General features: G+C 40.0%; 1 protein-coding gene across 2 annotated transcripts; it reads left to right on the top strand.

The window, feature by feature from the left end:
- Window positions 1–1,930: 1,930 nt before the first annotated feature.
- On the top strand, window positions 1,931–19,608 carry tmem64 (transmembrane protein 64). Of its 2 annotated transcripts, none has more exons than XM_004548140.4 (3): window positions 1,931–3,463; window positions 12,660–12,815; window positions 14,068–16,328. In XM_004548140.4, exons 1-3 carry the CDS (start codon window positions 2,753–2,755, stop codon window positions 14,098–14,100), a joined length of 900 nt encoding a protein of 299 aa, XP_004548197.1. In that variant the 5' UTR covers window positions 1,931–2,752; the 3' UTR covers window positions 14,101–16,328. The 2 variants fall into 2 exon arrangements, with proteins under 2 accessions (XP_004548197.1, XP_004548195.1); XM_004548138.4 differs by lacking the exon at window positions 14,068–16,328 and adding an exon at window positions 16,336–19,608 and having other exon boundaries at window positions 1,932–3,463.
- The last annotated feature ends 485 nt before the right edge of the window (window positions 19,609–20,093 follow it).

Here is a 20,093-nt window from a genome sequence, read left to right as displayed (position 1 = left end):
TGTAACACTTCCATCTAGTGGGGTGCTGTGATAGCACAAAAATACAGATCAACAAAACCAAAAATTACATTGATGAAAAAAAAAAAGAAAAAACATATAATTTAATTAATAGTCCAGGGTTTATGTGAGACAATGCTCAGATAGGAGGGGTTAGTCTGTTTTTAAAGGACTACCACCTCAAGGCTTACAGCTCCACAGCCGAGAAAGCGGTGTTAGATGCACCAATGAACTTATTGTCTGCTTCACTCCCCTCGTTATGAATTTATGCTGAGCACACCAAGCAGGGTGATTCCCCTCAGGCTATAATATTATACTGCATGCTCTCAGAAATACAGGAGAATAAGTGAAAGTGCTCTTACTCTGCCACATTTCACAGTAGTGTGCCGCCTGAAATTATGAACCAGATTTTTATAAACGTGAAATTATGTCCATAAAAATAATCTGCAGTGTATTTTTATGCTAACTATATTTACTGCAGTACTATATATTGTTGAGTTACAGATTTGTGGTACATGTACTGCATTTAGGTCTGCTTCTTCATCACCTCATTGCTTGATGGATGTTTGTTTTTGATTCCTTCTTTGAAAGCTATTTTGAATGAACATGGTAAGAAAATTAAGCTTAATTCATCTTGTTGTGAATGAAGACTGATTGGAGACAATCTATACTTTTGCCAGCTGAATTTAAGAGCATGTTATTTTAGGTGATCAAGAGGAAACATATAATTTTTATAGTAGAATAAAACTGAATTGAGAACCTTTTTTGTAGGATTATATGCCAATGAGCAAACATATGTGTAGATCAGGGGTGTCAAACATAAAGCCCAGGGTCCAGAATTGGCCTGGCAAAGACTCCAATCTGACCCACTGAAAGGTTGTAGAAAGTGTGAAGGAATGCATAGATTTAAACTTTAATCTGTATTTTGATAAGCTTTTCACAAGTTCATAAAAACCTCTCCTATTGCCATTCACACTATACCAAAGTAAAGTAATAGATAATTAAAGGACATAAAAGTTCCTGTTTTTAGTGCCTACTTACTTATACTACTAATAATGATATCAGTACTGGAATGTTTATGTAGGCAATGAGGTACCAAAAACCTTTCTGTCATTTTCTACATTAATAATGTAGAAAAACTGAGAAATACTGTTGAAATTGCACTTCCCCCCTATATTAACGCTTCTCGGGGATTAAATGTGCAGTTACATGCATTTACACTGACAGAAAGGGACGTTACACTGGTCTGGCCCACTGAAGGCCACGATATTAAATGAGTTTGACATCCCTGGTATAGGTAATATCTGTTCTGCACATTGAGACACACACACACACACACACACACACACACACACACACACACACTAAAATAAGTGTCAGAAAGCATGTAACTACAACAACAATAAATTGCTCTCATGAATTTATATGAATCTCATGCGTGTGTGTGTATGTGTTTGTGTGTTTTAATTTGCTTCAGTTGTTTATCAGTTACATTTATTTAAATTTCATAAACCATCAAAATGACGTGTGTTCAAAATGAAATCCAGGCCATCTTTAAACGACTTTTAATTCCTATGTTTATTTTCCTCTTGTTGCGTAATTTGTAATTTTCTAATGAAATCACTGTGTGTTTGCTCCTGTTTATTTTTAGAAAGGAGAGCTTTCCACGTAGCTACGTCCCGGCCACACTGACGGTAAGGAGTAACAACACGGGGACATTTCACGGTGATATCTGTTACGTATATCTTGCCTTAAAAACACAGAGAGACTCCGAATGATTGAAGTAAAAGAAACGTTACAGGGATCGCGTTAAGCTTGGCAGACAGAAACAAAATCATTCAAGCAATCGCTCAAAAACAACTTATTTAAAAAAAAATCTCGCGGTGACATCGAGAGCTTTCTGATTGGTTGAAACAGTTAAACGGTGGGTCACGTGGGCTGAGGTTACTTGGCATTCTGGGACACAAACAGTGGTCTGTATGAATAGCTTCGACATCGACAGCATCCACTCAGGAGAGAGGACGACGAGTGAAACAGCAACAGCAGCTAGCCTGGAGACAAAGAGCAAACTGGGCTTTCACATCCGGCTTGTGAGTCCTGTTTGTCGCTCTGGTGTCCGGGAGAGGCGGCTCTGAAAGGCCGGTGGCGGTGGTTTTAGTCTCGAGATTGCACTGTTGGACTTTATCCTCGCAGAGATCTAGTTAGCTAACGGCGGAGAGTAAGTTAGCCACGCAGTGATTTGTGCTGGTGAGTTATCGCTAAAACTGGATGTGAATGCTGGGGGAGTCCTGAAAGTTGATGTGGATAGCACAGGCTCTCCCCTTGTCATGCAGACCCATCTTTGTCGTGTCCCTCCGGCCACTGACTCAACCTTGTCCTGAGCGAAGTGATAACAACTCTGAAGATGGCGAGTGCTTTAGACAGCGACTACAAAACTGACAACATCAAGTCACTGCGCTGGCACGCTACACAGCTGGTGTACCCGAGATAAACCGCTAACACGGGTTAAGTTGGGCAGTTAATGTAATGGCAAAAGGTTACCTGTATGCCCTACTATGCCAGTGCAGTAACAGCACCAGAGCAATGGACTACTACTTATGCTGAAGCCATCGTCTGCGAAGTTTGTGATTACTTGTCTCTGTTGAGATGGACTTTGACTGTGTTTAGACGCTTTCTAGGAGCCTGTAACATAACAGCTGCTTCCAGGTCAATCTGAGCTCCACTGCTGGTCCCCAGAGGCTGTTTGAGGACCGACATGTCAATGTCAGGGGCTACGACCGTGCAGCTTTTCACCAAGCTTGTAAAGCACGCAGTGGGCAAGACGCAGATCCAGCTGAACCGCTGGCTGCAGAAGACCTCCACGGACGAGTGTGACAAAATCGACATCCTAATATGCAACGCTTTTGATGAGAGGGGGACTGGCTTGGGGAAGTCGGATGGTGTTCCCGAGGCCAGCGTTGACGCAGGGGGGACGACCTTCACCGGTGGTGCAGAGTTCAGACACCCGTGTTGTATCACCACCTTCTGTTTTAAAAGCGCCCTGCTGGCGTGCATCCTCACTGCTGTGTGCTTCTCCTCGGTGGCTCTGGTACGCCAATACCTCAAGGACCTCCTGCTCTGGGTGGAGAGTTTGGACAGCTTTGTTGGAGCCATGCTCTTTATAGTTGGTTTGATTATCGTGTCCTTTCCATGTGGATGGGGATATATTGTTCTTAACGTGGCTGCTGGCTACCTCTACGGCTTTGTGCTGGGCATGGGACTAGTTATGGTGGGGGTTCTAATAGGGACCTTTGTGGCACACGTGGTGTGCAAACGACTGTTGACTGACTGGGTGCTGAACAAAGTTGGAAACAACGAACAGCTCAGTGCCGTCATACGCGTGGTGGAAGGAGGAAGTGGACTCAAAATTGTGGCCTTAGCAAGACTCACCCCCATACCTTTTGGACTCCAAAATGCAGTTTTCTCGGTGAGTATGTTTCCAGGTTTTTTTTAGGTCATCGTGTAAACTCACAAATTTGCAGTAGATGTGTCACAGCACTTGTTCGGCTCTGGGAAGAATTCATTACTGTGCCAGATGATGGCTGAACAAATCAGAGTCCTGACAGTTAATTCTGTGGTCTTTTTGTGTGTGTTTTAGAGGGGATGCATTTTTCTTATTTCTAGGCCAGCTGAATCTCAGGGGAAATCAGAACTATCTAGATACAAGTCAGGAACTGCCAGTTTCATTTCAGTTTAGGACACTGAAAAGAGTAGTTGGCCTGTTACTTCAATATTCAAGGCAGACCGGAGTCTAAATGTGGAAATGAAAATAGGAAGCCGGTCCACAGAGAATGGAAACTCATTCTTCCTGCAGATAAACGGAGTGCTCCTAGGATGTGGCTCCCAGTGGTCAGTAGCCATATTTCAGGTTTTATATTTAGGAGCAATTTTTTGTTTTTGTTTGTTTTTTTTCCCTCTTGAGCATCTGGTGACATAAACACAATTTAGTTTAAGGTGCCACCTTTTTTGTTTTTTTGAGATGACTCATGTCAGGTCAGTGTTGTGATATTGCTTTCAACTGCTCTCCTACATTTAACCGAGGCCCGAGACCTTCATACATTGCATGAATAGTTTATACCCCTTCATTATCTTCCTCACTCAACTCATTGATACATCCAAAAAGGTAAAAGGCTTAAGTGATCATCCTCTGTTTTATAGAATATCAGGATGGGTCACTTGATATGAAAACAATAGGACTATTTAAAATAAATAAATAAATAAAACAAGGTATTACAAGTTGAAGCCATGCAAAAAACATAGGTTCACTTACCCAGTATATCCACAGTTGTCTTTCTAGATACATTTAACCTCCTAGGACCTGTAGTCCACATATGTGGACATCACATTTTGGGTTGTTTAGACCAAAATACTCAATTTTGCTCTACAAGGGCCTGATGTCCACTTACGAGGACATTTTACTGCTCCTGTTCTATCAAAATTTTAAATGAATATCCTCATATGTGGCTCTCATTTTTCTTAGAAACAAAAATCAGATTTAAAAAAAAGGTAATTCTTTGATTTTTACATTCATCAGCCCCAATATGCCCAAATATCAAAGAGAAATCAAAAATGCGTGCCGTGGAAGAGTTCGGGTCTTAGGAGGTTAAGGATCACACTCCTTGTGTAGGCAGTAATGTAATTTATAATACTCGTAAAATTGCCACTGAGAGGATTTATTCCTGCTAGTTAGAGCAGGGTGATATGGCCAAAAATATTTATCACGATATATATTTGAAAATTTGCGATAACGATATAACTGACGATATAATTGATGCGAGACAAAATACAACTCCACAACATTACTAGCGCAAAAAGACAACCTATCATTTATTTTCACTTAAACAAGAAGCTGGTTTTTATGTACATTAAAGCTTTATAAAAATGTAACAGTGCAAATGCAAATTCCTTGCTGAAAGTTTAACCAAAAGGCATTTCCAGTAGAAATGGGCTGACATATCCTGAGCATAACCATGTATAATATGGTTATATGGTTAAAAAGAGGTGCTTTGCAACATTAAACTGCAGTGTGCAGTACGTATTTTTCGGACCGTAAGGTGCACGGGATTATAAGGCACATTAAGCGAAACAAAGCAGTCAGATAAATCAAACTTTATTAAACTCATTCTTCTTGCTTCCTCCACTTCTGTACCATTGATTCATTAATGTTGAATTCTCTGGCAGCTGCTCTATTCCCATGTTGTTGCAGTATATTAATGACTAACCTCGTATTGTGGATGGATTATCTCAGTTGTTCTCCTGACTGAAGATTGGTCCTTTTACAGCATCCTGCCATGCGATTGCATTTGTCTCTAACCATGAGGAACCTTAACGTTAACTTTTATAAGTGGGAAAGTGTTAGTGTTTGTCCTCCAGCTTCACTGTTTATGTTATGCTAACACAGCTGTGTCGCTAGCGATCACATAGCACATAATTATATACCAGCTAGCCCAACTTCAGTAACCCTACAAACGTCACTGCTGTTTAGTTTCCTGTCTTCATTTATGTTGGAAGTGATAGCAGAGCTGTACGTTTGATTTTTTTCAGAAATCTCTCAGTCAGAACATGCAATATCATGCTTAGGTAACTAGCGAAACTAGCGAGCTAACTTCCGCTAGCTTCCTGCTAGCTTCTAACTCCGTTAAATGTAATACATTTTGTTTTCATGGATGCCTGGAAGTTAAACTTCATAGTTACACCTGGTAAAGCAGCAATGCTGATCGTTTTATTAAAGATGAAAGAATTTAGACAGTTTTTAACTCTTAGTGATGCTGCAGTGTTCGTTTGACCTGAAGCATACGGAGTTTAGGACCCAGATTACTCCCAGATTTAAGGGCATCTTAGTCCGACGGCCGCTTGCATGTTCTGCAAAAAAAATGTGCTTTGTCGTGTATCTGACAGACAAACACCAAACCAGTTCCACATCACTGAAGTTGCACCATTTTTACAAACCAATTCTGGTTCATCTGTTTCACTCAACAATCGGCCATGTGCGTATGAAAACAAAGGCACTGCGCATGCGCGTTTTACTCATATTCTATCGCGATATTTCATTTTCCTATCGTAGCCTAACATTATACCGGTATTACCGTGAACGGTATAATATGGCCCAGCCCTACTGCTAGTTATAATAAAATTTAGCCAGGACATCCTTTCCACACACAAAAAATATATATATTTATATCTCAAAACAAAAACTACATTTAATCCACTGCATCTAACATGCTCAAAGAGCTTGATTAACGGTAAACATGCTAAAAGTATTGTCTGATGAGAAATCCCCCTTAAATACTGGAAAACGCAGAAGCACAAACATGCAAAATTGAATGCAAATTGTTGGGCTTGAAAGACATTAATCGCTTACAGCAAGAAGGAGTTGATGCACAGGCCCAAGGAGGGGAAAAATCTGATGATGTAAGTGTGTTTCACAAGGACAGAGGTTGTATGGTGCTAAACCAGTGGGGTTTTCCGGGGTGACTGATTTGGTTAGACATTTGTCAACTTTATAGAGTTGAGTGCTTTGCGTTGATTATGATTTCTCACAGTTTAATGTCACCACACTGACTTAAAAAATCTGCTTTATAACCCTCATGCAAATATTGAGGTGTTCGACCGCTATACTGGTTGATCTGAATAACTATCTAAATGTGTCCCCAGTGTGATGTTTATTACTGAACATAGAGAGAAGTCCTGTAAAGGGGTATGAAATCTTAATCTACCCTGTAGCGTGTGAGAGCAACATGTTGAAGTTATTTATTGCACTGCATTACATGAACACTAGACTTTGGTTTAACATATCAATATTGCATTAACATATCTACAGTTACTGTTCAAAATGACCCTTACAACTTCAGACGGTAATTTGATAATGGTGAGATGAGAGCATGTTAATAATGAGAAGCCTTGTGGGTACAAGAATCACGGGACGCAATAAGCATTTGTGCTGCTGTTGTACGCTGACTGATAGGCTGCTATTTGAGAAGCATCTCAAAGTCAGATGTATGGATATCAAGGTTAGGCAGGGAGCTGACGTAGATAAGGGTTTAGAGTCTGTGGTGATCTGTTTGGACAGTGATTCCTTTGATAATGGCACCAAATGCGAGCCTGTTTTGGTTTTTTTTTAGTTGTTAGGATGTTCGTTTAAAATATGCTCACAATGTGTTTTAAAATGAAGGTTTTTCAGACTGTGTTGGTGATAATTCCCAGACATACAGTGTCATCAAGTATGAGAATCTGTAATTCTGAATATGGGCATTATTAGTCTTTATTTCTACACTAAGTCAGCAGTTTACCTGATCATGGACTTTGAGTATGACATAGCTTAAGCCTAGCAGATGGCTTTCTTTTGCCTGACTGACTTCAGTAGCTTCATTTTTCCCCCTTGCTGTATACTTCATAGTTGGGACTAGGGCTGCCACGATTAGTCGACTAGTCACGATTATGTCGACTATTAAAATCGTCGACGACTAATTTAATAGTCGACGCATCGTTTGAAGCTTTGTAAGATCACAAAGGACGCAGGAATGAGTAGTAGGATTTAAGAGTGTAATAACGGACTGAAACAGAAGATGGCAGCACTGCATGTACAAGGATGCCAGCTGCCGTTAAACCCCGAAGAAGAAGAAGCTGTGTCCCAGAATTCATAGCGCAGCTGTCAACAATGGCGGCAGCTAGTTAGTTTTAACTTTACTCTTATTATTCTTTCTGGGTCACAAAATAAACGTTTAACATATTTTCAGGCGAGAATGTAGCTGTGTAAACCTCAAATATCTGCTCAGTTTATCAAGACACCGCATATTTTCAAAAGCGCTCCGACGTTTTCGGAGACGTCTGTTACCCACTAGCTCGTTAGCTAGGCGGGGGCAAGGCTAACTAGAGCCGTGAGAACACCGGACTCCCGGCAAATCGTTTTCAAACCCACCGCCGTCTTTTGCTAGTCAGGTTAAACATATATATATAAGTCACTTAGATAACTTAAAAATGTTATTGTTTGGCTTTCTTTAGTATTTTATTTGTTCCTGAGTAAATCGGTTTGGCTGAGATTAAAGTTATAGTTTTTGCACAGCTAAAACTGTCAAGCAGACAGCTGATTATCAGAAGTGTGAGACGCTGGAGAATATACTCCGGTGTCCTGTTATATTTTAGAAAGCAAGGAGTTTATTAAACTTCACCGAAACAATCTGCAAATTTCATTAAAAATTAATAAACTACCATCTTGTCTTTATTTTTAGTTAGCACAAACACTTCAAGCTGTAAGCTAATGATAGTTATATAAGACCAGATGCTGCTGGTGCAATAAGCTGTACGCTGTACGTCCAATGGATGATGATCTGATTAGTCGACTAATCGCAAAAATAATCGGTGACTAGTCGACTATCAAAATAATCGTTTGTGGCAGCCCTAGTTGGGACTTGTCTGTGCTTCATGGGAGGATAACTGGAGACGCTATGACAATAGTTGCAACATTGAACTTGCTGCTCCACGCTGCAGAAGTGAAAATGAGGTGTCAAAGTCAAAGGGACAGATTTTAACACTCTGTTGCTCAGCTGCTGACTCTGTGACTGGCGCTGTTAGTACCCTCAGTCAGCTCATGAGAGTCAAAGTACAAGGTGAGCTCACTGACAGTCATGTACGATGGTGATCTTCAGCTTGCTCTGGGTTATTACATACATGGTCAAAGCAAACAAAAAAAGGCTGCAATTCTAAAATGGCTAAACAACAAATGCTACAGATGTAGGTCATATTTTTTTGGATGCCAGTTTGCATTTGTTACTTTTCTGCTGGTTTGTTCCAGCTTATGACAGCTGTTTGTCTTTGGAAAATGTGTCTGTGCTTGACTCATTGTCAGGCTTTTTAAGGAGTTTTTTGTTTCTTTTGACATATTTTAGATTTACAAGCAGCTTGTTGAGTTCTTGGTGGATGTTGCTCCGAAAAGCTTGGAAAAACTCTCACCTGTTTTATTGAGATATCATTATGTCTATCATCTGCGTCTTTCTTCGATAATGAATAATATGGTGTCAAATGATAACTTGAAAGAAATCACAAAGACCGCATTGAAAGTAGTCCATTAATCATTATTTCCACACTTTTATCAGCGGTTTCCTCCTGGATCTGCACCTGTCTCGTATGCAACTTGTTCTGACTGCTCACATAGCGCCATGCAGCTGTTTTATGAAAAGTGCTGTTAAAGCACACTGTATGCTAGCTGCTTGGCACCAAGTGGCAAGCAGACACACTTAGCATAGCAAAGAATTTACCAACCACAGTGTACTGGAGTTAGTGGACTCCTAATCTTTCTAAACGGGTATCTACATATACATATGCAGAATGTGGAGGCCCGGGCCAACTTTGGGATCTGAATTTGTACTCATCAGTCACAAGCATGGTTACCGGTACCTGACAAGGACAGGAGGCAAAAGAATGATTTTATTTTTGCAATAAACTATCGCCTGCAATGGATTGGTGCTTTTGAATTTACCTGCATTTGTTAATGCATTTGCCTAACATGCAAAATACTGCTGGTTTGAGATAAGGGGGAGAGACAAATCTCCGTGTCAGGAGGGGCATCCGGTATAAGAATCAAAATAAGGTTGTAATCGAACAGATGGAGCAGGAAGCCTCAGATATCTGCTGGCTGCATCTGAGGAGAAAATTGGCCTTTGTCCTCAGATGCTAATGCTTGATTTACAGGACTGCATTGCCTATGCTGTAGACTGACATGCACCTTCCAGACACAGACTTCAGCATCTCTGAGTAGTCTATTTGGTAGTAGTGTCTGATATATATGTATTTGGTTTATTAAGAAAAGCATGATGTTTTAATAAGAAGAGACCTGATTAACACAGTGAGGTGGCTGTTTCCTTCTAAGTACCGTAAAGAAGGTGGTGGAGAAGTGATAGCATTTGCTGTTAAATGACCAGGATGGAGAACTGATATATTCATCACATCACCCAGCGATGCGTGTCGCAGTCGCTTCCATGTGAAATTCTTTGGTTTCTGTTGGAGAAATGACTGTCAGAGTGGAGCTTTTCAGTCTCACCACCTGTTTTCCCTGCAACATTTTCACTTTCAACCCCAACTCAGGCTCTTGCTGGATACTTAATCTCATCTGGAGGTTCATTGTAAAGCCGAGCTGCTGTTGTATCTGTACGATCTTATTCTCCACAATAAAAAGAGAAACGAGCCAATTCTAAGCATAGGCCCGTAACGGCTCACAGTAGAGTTATGTCTTGTCTGCCCTGCCCTTGGTAAGCACTTTCTGCGGTGAGGCTACATTTCACTGTGCCCCTCACTTCTTTCTGCTGAAGTTGGTGGTGCTACATTATCACGGGTAACCTAAAACGACACAGAGACTGCAGCAGTTAGCAAAACAATAGGACAGCTCAGGAAAAATGCTTGTGAATCCGTTGAGCTTCAGGTGCGTGCTTTCATCTCCGCACATCTATTTTATTGCACTTTTATACCTGCTCGCTATCCTGGCTCCAACACTCGTCATAATGAGCTGATGAAGCAATCTGGGAAGTCTTTGTGTGTGATTTATGGACCTTCGGTACAAGCAGGCATGTTTTAAGTGTTCTTCACACTCCATTAGTATGAATAAAAAAGAGAAACGGCATCACAGTTGCAATCCTAATTTTACTGCGTAGTCAAAGCACCTAGTGTTTTGTTTACAAGCACAAAGTCAGGCCTGCATTGCTGCTGCTCTAAATAAATCAGGCCAGTCATAAGACGGGGCGATATTTTTTTTTTTCACTTGAATTTGCAGATTATCGTGATACAGGCTTGCAGAAGCAAGTAGGAGGTTCAGTGGGAATTCTCTGCACAGTCTTAAAAATACCACAGACTGGCCCTTCCCTGGTCGCATACAAGACAGCTGTGTGTGCCCGATGCCTGGGTGGGACTTCAGAGGCCCTGTGCTTCAGAGACTGCATTCATTTTCTTCTATAGCTCTCACAGATGTCTCAGAAATCAGCTGAAGGCGTTTTGATTGTGTTGGCACGTGGCGTGGACACATCAAGGCTAATCTTGCGAGGAGAAAAAGCCTGTCACATGACCGTGCAGAGGGAAAAGTGCCTGGCGAAAAAACAGCATGGACTACAATGTTAGCTTGATTAACCACGATTCGATAATGTCAGTGTTTTGTGAAGTGTAACCTAAGTTCTTATCAGTGTCTAGTGTGATAACGGGAGAGGATTTTATCCCAGCAAAGAGACACTTTGGCCGCATCGAGCGCAAATGTTTTCAAGCCCTGATAACATTTTGGCACAGACAGTCTTGCAGCAACATACCAAAACCCCTGACACACTGCTATCAGCTGCAGCGTAGTCACTGAGCACACGGTGCCAAGGTCACATCCTCCCACAGCCAGCACGGGTGCACAGAGGCTTATGTCATCACTTAATCAAGAGATCAAGGGTGACAGCGAGCCAGCAGTTATTTATATTTACCGGTATATTTATATTAAGGTGGTTGTTTGGAGATACCGACATATCAAAGTTCATGATACTTGCACCAAAATTTATTTAACAGCATTTAGATTTAAAAAAAAAAAAAAATAGAAGAAGAAGGGGTCTGTAGCAACATTTTTTCTTTCTTTCTTTCTTCTTCTTCTTTTTTTTTTTTTTTTTTTTAAAGACAGCATCCTGCCTTTGAGTAGTTTTTCTAGTAACTGAGGTGAAGGGACTCAGTTGTGATGTAGCCTGTGAGCACAACACTAAGCCACATCATTGACACCACTGGCAGTGCTCTGCAGAGACTCTGGTCCTGGCGTTCATGCGGATGTTACATTTACTCGTATACCACTAACCGGAACAAACCCCGAAGGCAGCGACACTACCCAACTGCAGCCGTCTCCTGTAGCAGAGCACCCAGCCTATGCACAGAAACCGCCCAGGAGTAGCTCAAAGACCATACTCACCCTCCAGCTTTATCAGATCCCAGTCTGATTGAGCATCTCTGGAACGCGCTAGAACAAGCCTGATTCGTGGAAGGCAGCCCGTGGGGACCAGACTGCTCTCCTGGTGCCAAACGCCACGAGCTGTTTTTGCATGATGGGTGCAGGTTCAGCACTCAAATTTGTTAGAAACTATTTAGTTAACCCAATTTACTGTGGTTAGTATCATATTTATTTATCCTGCGAGGAAGCCAATCCTCATAAGAATTTATTCGGTGTACATATATAAAAGCGTGTAAATAAACAATAAAAAAAATCAGTACTTTTTTCTTCTTTTTTTTTTTTCAAATTGTAAAAGTCGTAAAACAAGTTATTCAATTACTGGAGTTGTTCATATGTTCTTTTTTTAGGAAAGGACAATGCCACCTTGTCATGTAGCTTCTTTTTTTAAATTCTTTAAAAGCTTTACAACATTTCAACAGGTTTTGGAAACTACACAAAGTTCAGGGCACAACAAAATCAGACAAGTCAGACAAGTTTGACTTTCACAGACTGACAGAGTTCAACATTGTTGAAATAACTGGAAGACGAAAAACTGAAAGAGTCTTTTAGTTATAGATGTTTAAATATGATTAAATCTGATCTTTTTCTCGTGTGTTTTACTGTTATTTTATTAATGTTTGAAACCTATTTTGTTTTTTGGGGTTTTTTAATCACTGCTCTCCTTTCACAGATCACAGATGTGTCCTTGCCAAACTACCTGGTGGCCTCCTCTGTGGGCCTGTTGCCCACACAGCTTCTAAACTCCTACCTGGGCACCACACTTCGTACTATGGAGGATGTCATCGCTGAGCAAAGCGTCAGCGGCTACTTCGTTTTCAGCCTGCAGGTGAGCTGAAGGTGATAATATATTGAGTACGAAGGTAACAATTTTCAAATATCCGAGATTTGAAATGATATGTTGCTTTCCCATTTTGCTCAACGTTGTGCTGACGTTTAAAGAACAAAAGCCCAGCGGAGCTCGTTATCAGCACACCCCTATTTGTGACCATACTGAATATTTATTCTTAAATATTGGTGATTATTGACGGAATAATAATAGCTGTGGATATAAAATCAAAAAAAAATTGTGTGTAAATGTATTGTGGAAAATGCTTTAAAATGGAGAACGGTAACTACTGTGACGAAAACAAGCTTACATACAGGAAGTGTAAGATGTTCTTTTCTTGAAATGACTTCAGCAGGTCTGTGGGATGGTAATGGTTTCTCTCATTGTTCTGGTTTGAGCTTGTTCCACTCTTCCACAGTTTAACTCTAGTTATTTTCATTAATTTACCTTCAGGGATTTTCTAGAGATTCTTGTTTGCGAAGGACTGAGCTGTTTGTATTTCACTGTTATCAGATTCTCAGAACTTATGAAACCGGTTTTGCAATTCAACAGTGGTTTGGTTTGTTTTTGTTTTGTTTTTTTAAAGAAGGAAACAGTGATACATGAATGAATGTCTGATGCGGTTGTTTACCTTTTTGCTTTACAGTAAGGAAGGAATTCCTGCTATAGAAAACATTTTTTAGACTATGACCTTCTTTCCAATCTTCACTGACATCTTCCTCTATTCATGCACTATATGTCCTTCAGCAGGTTTCAGTTTAGCCTTTCTGTTAATGATCTGTCAATGAGCTTTCATTCCAAATTCTCTCAGGCGATGAGACACTTTATGCCAAGAAAAAAACATCAATGTTCAACAGCGAACTGACGAGCAATGTGGTCAATGAGCAATGAACCAGTTTCCCACTCAAAAGTTTCTCTCTGGTGAATTTGTCCCAAATGGACAACTATGGATGGATTTTTTTTTTTTTTTTTTTTTTTAAACCTCCTGAGACCTGAAGATTTTTAATTTCATTTTAATTTAATAGAACGTTCAGTATCAGGTGCAAAAAAGTTCCCTTATGAAGGATGTTATCCACATTGGATCACATTTCCTTTTAAAACATCTCATTTAAGATTTTTATTTAGGATAGAGTATTTTTAAAGTACAAAATACACTTTAACTACATCCTGTTCACTTATATTAGGCGCTTTAAATAGATTAAGGGGTAGCTTTGGTATTCCCTGACTTTTATCTCTTCTGTATCTCCACCAGATGCCCTGCTTGGATGTTATTCAGCCCTTTTAGGCAGGTCTTTGCTTTGGAGCACTCCTTGTTGTAGGTTTTTGTGAGTCAGAAAACACAACAAAACCACGTAATCTACTAAAACATCAAACCCACAACAAGAAGAATGTGCTCTCCACCGACCAAGCCTGCGTGTACGCCAGTCTGACCATGCAAAATGCAGGTTGAACACTTTTCTTTAGAGTTACAATAGTAACAGAGAAAATAAATATGACCTACACACACAAGCAACAGGTGACAGATCTCGTCCTTGCTTCTAAGAAGAACTTTCTATTACTTTTCTGTGAAGTATTATTCCAGGCATTGCTCTTGTTTGTGCCAGAAAAGTCAGCTCAGCTCACCTCAAGTTCATTTCAGTTTTACAGCATCACCAACACCTGTTTAGTTTTATGTAATTCTCACAGGTGCTCAGGGAGAGTTAATAAAGGTCAGGAGTCCAGTGTCTGGTGAGTAGAACAAGGTATTAGTGTTTCATGTTATCTCATTGACAGCTGGCCATATTCACATGGAAGCCAGTCATGATGGGAAACTATGGGAGGTGCCGATGTAGCCCAGCTTCCCTGACACCAGCATGAGGAATGGACAGTCGGATTTTCTGGATTTGCCCTGTGATAGATGGCTCTCGCTCAATAGCAGTACAGATAGGCTCCTCTTCCCTGCTACCTTAAAGTGAACTGGAGAAAATGAATGAATTGGAGTTAAAACCAACCTTTAAATAACTAATTACGTGTGATTTATATAATAAACATATTGGTGGTTGTCCTTCAGTATAATTAACGCAGTGTTTCAGAGGCTACTGAGTTTTTGCTTCTGAAGTCATATTATTTGTTTGGGCTTGTTCTGAAAAACTCATACTCCAAAGTGACTAAATGCCAAACTCCAGCTGGCTTCGAGATTTAGTTTTCATAGGTATGTGAGTTGTCTAGAAGGTGAAATGTCTTTAAATACAGAATAGGGCTGCCACAAACGATTATTTTGATAGTCGACTAGTCACCGATTATTTATGCGATTAGTCGACTAATCAGATCATCATCCACTGGACATAAAACTACAGCTTATTGCACCAGCAGCATATGCTCTTATATAACTATCATTAGCTTACAGCTTTAAGCTTTTAAGGTGCTAACTAAAAATAAAGACAAGATGATAGTTTATTCAATTTTAATGAAATTTGCAGATTGTTTCGGTAAAGTTGAATAAACTCCTTGCTATCTAAAATATAACAGGACACCGGAGTATATTCTCCAGCATCTCACACTTCTGATAATCAGCTGTCTGCTATTCAGCTGTGTAAAAACTATAACTTTAATCTCAGCCAAACCGATTTACTCAGGAACAAATAAAATACTAAAAAAAAAAAAAAAAAGCCAAACAACAACATTTTTAATTTATCTAAGTGACTCATATATATTTAACCTGAGTCGCGAAAGACGGCGGTGGGTTTGAAAACAATTTGCCGGGAGTCCGGTGTTCTCACGGCGCTAGTGACCTAGCCCCCGGCTAGCTATCGAGCTAGTGGGTAACAGACGTCTCCGAAAACGTCGGAGCGCTTTTGAAAATATGTGGTGTCCTGATAAACTGAGCCGATATTTGAGGTTTACACAGCTACATTCTCGCCTGAAAATATGTTAAACGTTTATTTTGTGACCCAGAAAGAATAATAAGAGTAATATTAAAACTAACTAGCTACCGCCATTGTTGGAAACTAAGCTGGGCCGCGCTATGAATTCTGGGACACAGCTGCTTCTTCTTCTTCGGGGTTTAACGGCAGCTGGCATCCTTGTACATGCAGTGCTGCCATCTTCTGTTTCAGTCCGTTATTACACTCTTAAATCCTGCTATTATTCCTGCGTCTTTTGCGATCTTACAAAGCTTCAAACGACACGTCGACTATTAAATCAGTCGTCGACGATTTTGATAGTCGACGTAATCGTGACTAGTCGACAAATCGTGGCAGCCCTAATACAGAAGAACGCAGCAATGTCTTTAGTTTTTGAACTAAAGTTCCATCGATATTTGTTCTGGTTTATAACTACTAACTTAATTGTTACAGTTTTCATTTCTAAATGTTAGAATGTAGCTAAAATTTGCCTTCATCCCTTTTTGCTTTTAGGAGACAAAACGATGTGCCTGTAAATGTAGTGCTTTACTTTATTATCGTCATCATTACACAAACAGAACGCTCATTACCACAATCGTTAGTTAACACAAAGCTTCTTGCTCTGCTCCGCTCTACAGATCATCATCAGCATCGGCCTGATGTTCTACGTCGTGCATCGGGCTCAGGTAGAGCTCAACGCAGCCATCGCCGCCTGCCAGATGGAGCTGAAGTCGTCGCACATGAACGGCTCCTCCACCAATCACAGCAGCTTCACCTACTGCAGCAAGAGGGTGACAGCTGGAAGCGGAAACTGCATCAACATCGTGTGATCTCGAATCGCCGCACGTGGCTGTAGCAGCCACGACCTGGTCACTCAATTGTAACGCACGTATCCTTGAGGGAACCAGCACAGTTCAGCTGGTGTCCCAAACACGCCGGCGGCGTACTGCAGCGATCGTCCCGGCATCAGTGTACGCCTGTAGTCGGTGTGGAAGTGCGGGACCACGCGCCTGATAATGGTGCTGATGAACGTGGTACGTCATAATGGTAGTTTATTTGTTTTCTGTTAATGGTACTTTTTCACATTTGTTACATGAGATGTCTGCGGAAATGTGACGATCTCATGGCAACCTGCGAAATAGTCACGATATTTAATCCTTTTTTTTGTGCTCATGTAGAACTTCAACTTACAAAGTCCACACTGGGAGGCGGGAGATGGTGGCAGTGGCATGAGTTAATCATACACTTATTGAGACTGTAGTTTGAATGCTGGGCAGGAGCAGAGCTTTCAGACTCTGTTTTATTACCTTTACACTTAAGATGTTTGCTTTCTTTTACTGCGGTTTGGCACCAAAAGCACTAACAAAATAATAGTTTGGGTTAAAATGCAAAGTTTGTTTTCTACATGATCTAACGTGACTGTTTCACTTTTGCCATGTGGGTGGGCAAAAATATGGCGGGTAGCACAGTGAGCGAGTTTTAAAGTACATGGCAGGAAATGAAATGCCTGCTTTTTTTTTCTGAATGTGCAGGTCCTTTCAAAGGAACCGGTTTTACTTTTGATTTCAGTGTCAAAAGAACACCAGCCTATGCACCTTTAAGTATACCTGTTTCTATTTTATTTCAGGTGATTGATTTTGCTTATTTGCAGTATGAGTAATAAAGGGCATTATTAATATTTTTGAATTATTTGGCATTTTAATTATGGTTCCCTTTTTTTAAGTGTCTTATTTTTGGACTATGGAGAAGGCGGGAACACTCCCAGTGCGCGTAGGCTTTCAGTTTGAGCACCTCCTGCAGGTTTGAGAGGAGAGCCGGGAACTTTATAATCCAATATGTTTAACTCAGAGCCGCACACCCTGCGAGCGATTCCCGCATCGTTGGTGATCCATTTTGATTTTTCGTTAATGTTCGTTTTACTTTTGTTTTTGTTTTTGCTGTGAGATTTTTCTTTTTCTGGAGAATTATAGTTGTTTTATTTTTTCTCTTTTCTTTAAAATGGTTGATTTGATAAATCAGTGCAATACATCTAAGAACGAAACTGCAAGAATGTCACATTTCAGTGCTGAAACCAAACTAATAAGAAATGCTGTCATGCATACGACATAACACAAACCCAAGTCTGTGTGTTATTTGGGGTTTATCTTACTTAGATTACAGAGATGTGAGCTCGATGAGATAAAGAAGCTTTTATTTTTTTAATGTGCCGTGAATTGAGGAAGCTTATGAGATGTTATGACCCCGGCCTCGCCTGAGGTGAGGCTGAGTGCAACTTAAGACTTTTTACTTGTTGGTGGTGATGGACATGACCTGGTAACTTCTCATGCTGTAGGTTTGTTTGCACAGTCCACTACAGACAAACATTATTTTCATACAGATGAACTACAAATGGGTTTGGTTGGTCAAAAGGAAAACTGGATGTGTCATAGAAGCTGACAATCAAACACAACACTGACACCAAGGGATGAATGTGATACTACTTTTTATTTTTTACATTTATTGTGATGCTGCTCCTCAGACCAAGTCTGATAGAGGAATATTAAGGGCTCCTATTTAAAAGATTAAAAAAAATTACACATCTTAATGTTCCTGTAGTTGTTCACAAAAAGCCTGCTTTGTGATGCTGGTGCAACTTTTTGTTTTGTTTTTAATTTTAATTTTTGTACCTTTTTGTTCTTCTTAACGCCAGAAACTGTCTTCACCCGAACACATTCCATGCTGTCAGTCGACTGGCAAGCTGTAGAGTTACTTTCACACTAAATGTTGGTTTAAAGGGCCCCTTCCGGTTTGAATTTAGCAATAATTTTGACAGTTTAAAGCAAAAAAGCCCATACCAGTATGTACCAGTAAGCTCTTTAGCCAAGTGAGGGGAATCGCTTAGTCGGGTTATAACGTGAACAAAAAGCTGCATTTAAGTTATTTGATCTATATTCCAGAGTATCACCTTTCCCAGGTTTGTATTTCAGTGTTGAGCCTGCCTTTTACCTCCCGCTGCCTCTTTGACAGACATCTCTGAGTTGCCTATGATTTGAAAGAGACGTCACGAGACACGCTGGTATCTGTGATCAGAACAGCTTGTTTGGTATTGGGAGAGTCCCTGAAATGACTGACTGCTTGCACACAGATCACACGAACATCTTTATCGTCAGATTGAAACACTTTTACAGCTTCTTACTTGAATTGACCGTTTACGTATAGAGGGAGAGAGGGGAACATGTCTTACAACTGATAGCTTGTGAAAAAAAAAAATCACTTAACACTTAGTCATGTTTTAAAAGCACGGAAATGTGGTTTGTTTTAAAGTCTTAGATGTCCCCTAACAGAGACTCTCCTGAAACGTAGCATGATTAATGAAGTTGTTCTACTCGGAAGTGGTTTTTTTTTTTTTTTTTTTTTTTTTTTTTTTGGTTTGTTTGGGGTTTTTTTGTCTGTGTGTTAAATTTTGTTTTTGTCATGTTTAATGCAAAAATCAAACATATAAATGAAGCTCGATTGGCCACCGTGGGGACACGTCATTACGTTTAAGCGTCTCACCTGGGAACTCAGATTGTGCAAAAATTTAGTTTTACACTTAAAGGCTTTGGTTCTTCCTACGTGGGCTCTACTTAACTTTAGATATAGTTATGCAACAACTGATTCCTAAGGGAAGTATGTTTCATAGACACCCATATAAGACCTGGGTTTGGGATGCAGGTGTTATACCGAGTGAGGGATCATTAACCTAAAGGGCCGTGAGGTCATGTGTGGTGCTATGAAATGTAATACTTCCCCATCTGTATCAAGTGCATTACACATATACTGTATTTTGTAATACAGAGAATTTTACAGTGTATAAATGTTATTTATCACTGTACAATGCTTGTTCAGTGTTATTTATGAAAGAGAAAATAAAACTAGACAGTTTGTTATAACCTTCTGCTTCTTTTTTTTTTTTCCATGAAACCTCACAACTAAAACACCTGAATTTATTTATTTTAAGTTGAGGTTTCTTCTGTGTTTTCTTGCAAGATGACCTCTTTTAATCCTCCAAGGTGAAGTTCATAATTACGTAGAGACACAAATATTTGGACAAAATATTTTTTTTCCACAGTGGATTTCATGTCAGCCAGTGTTTTAAGTGCCAAGTTTCAGTTTTTAATTCAAGGGATTTAAAAAAAAAATAATGAAATTAATTTTAGGACTTAAAGCAATTTTGATGCATAGTCCTCCATTTGTAGAGGCTCTAAAGTAACTAGGCACATATTGATAAGCAGTACAGGTAAAAGATCTGTTCATGCAAAGTGTTTAAGTTGGGTTTTGCTGCTTTTCACTGGAATGAGGTCCAAAGTGATTTTGGTGCAAGTGTCATCATTAGTCTGAAAAAATAATGAATGCACTGGCCAGCTCGACAACAGCA

This window comes from Maylandia zebra, linkage group LG22, assembly GCF_041146795.1.
Source record: "Maylandia zebra isolate NMK-2024a linkage group LG22, Mzebra_GT3a, whole genome shotgun sequence".
NCBI lineage: Eukaryota > Metazoa > Chordata > Actinopteri > Cichliformes > Cichlidae > Maylandia > Maylandia zebra.
The sequence above is the reverse complement of the archived record's forward strand: the minus strand, read 5'-3'. Positions and strand labels throughout refer to the sequence as shown.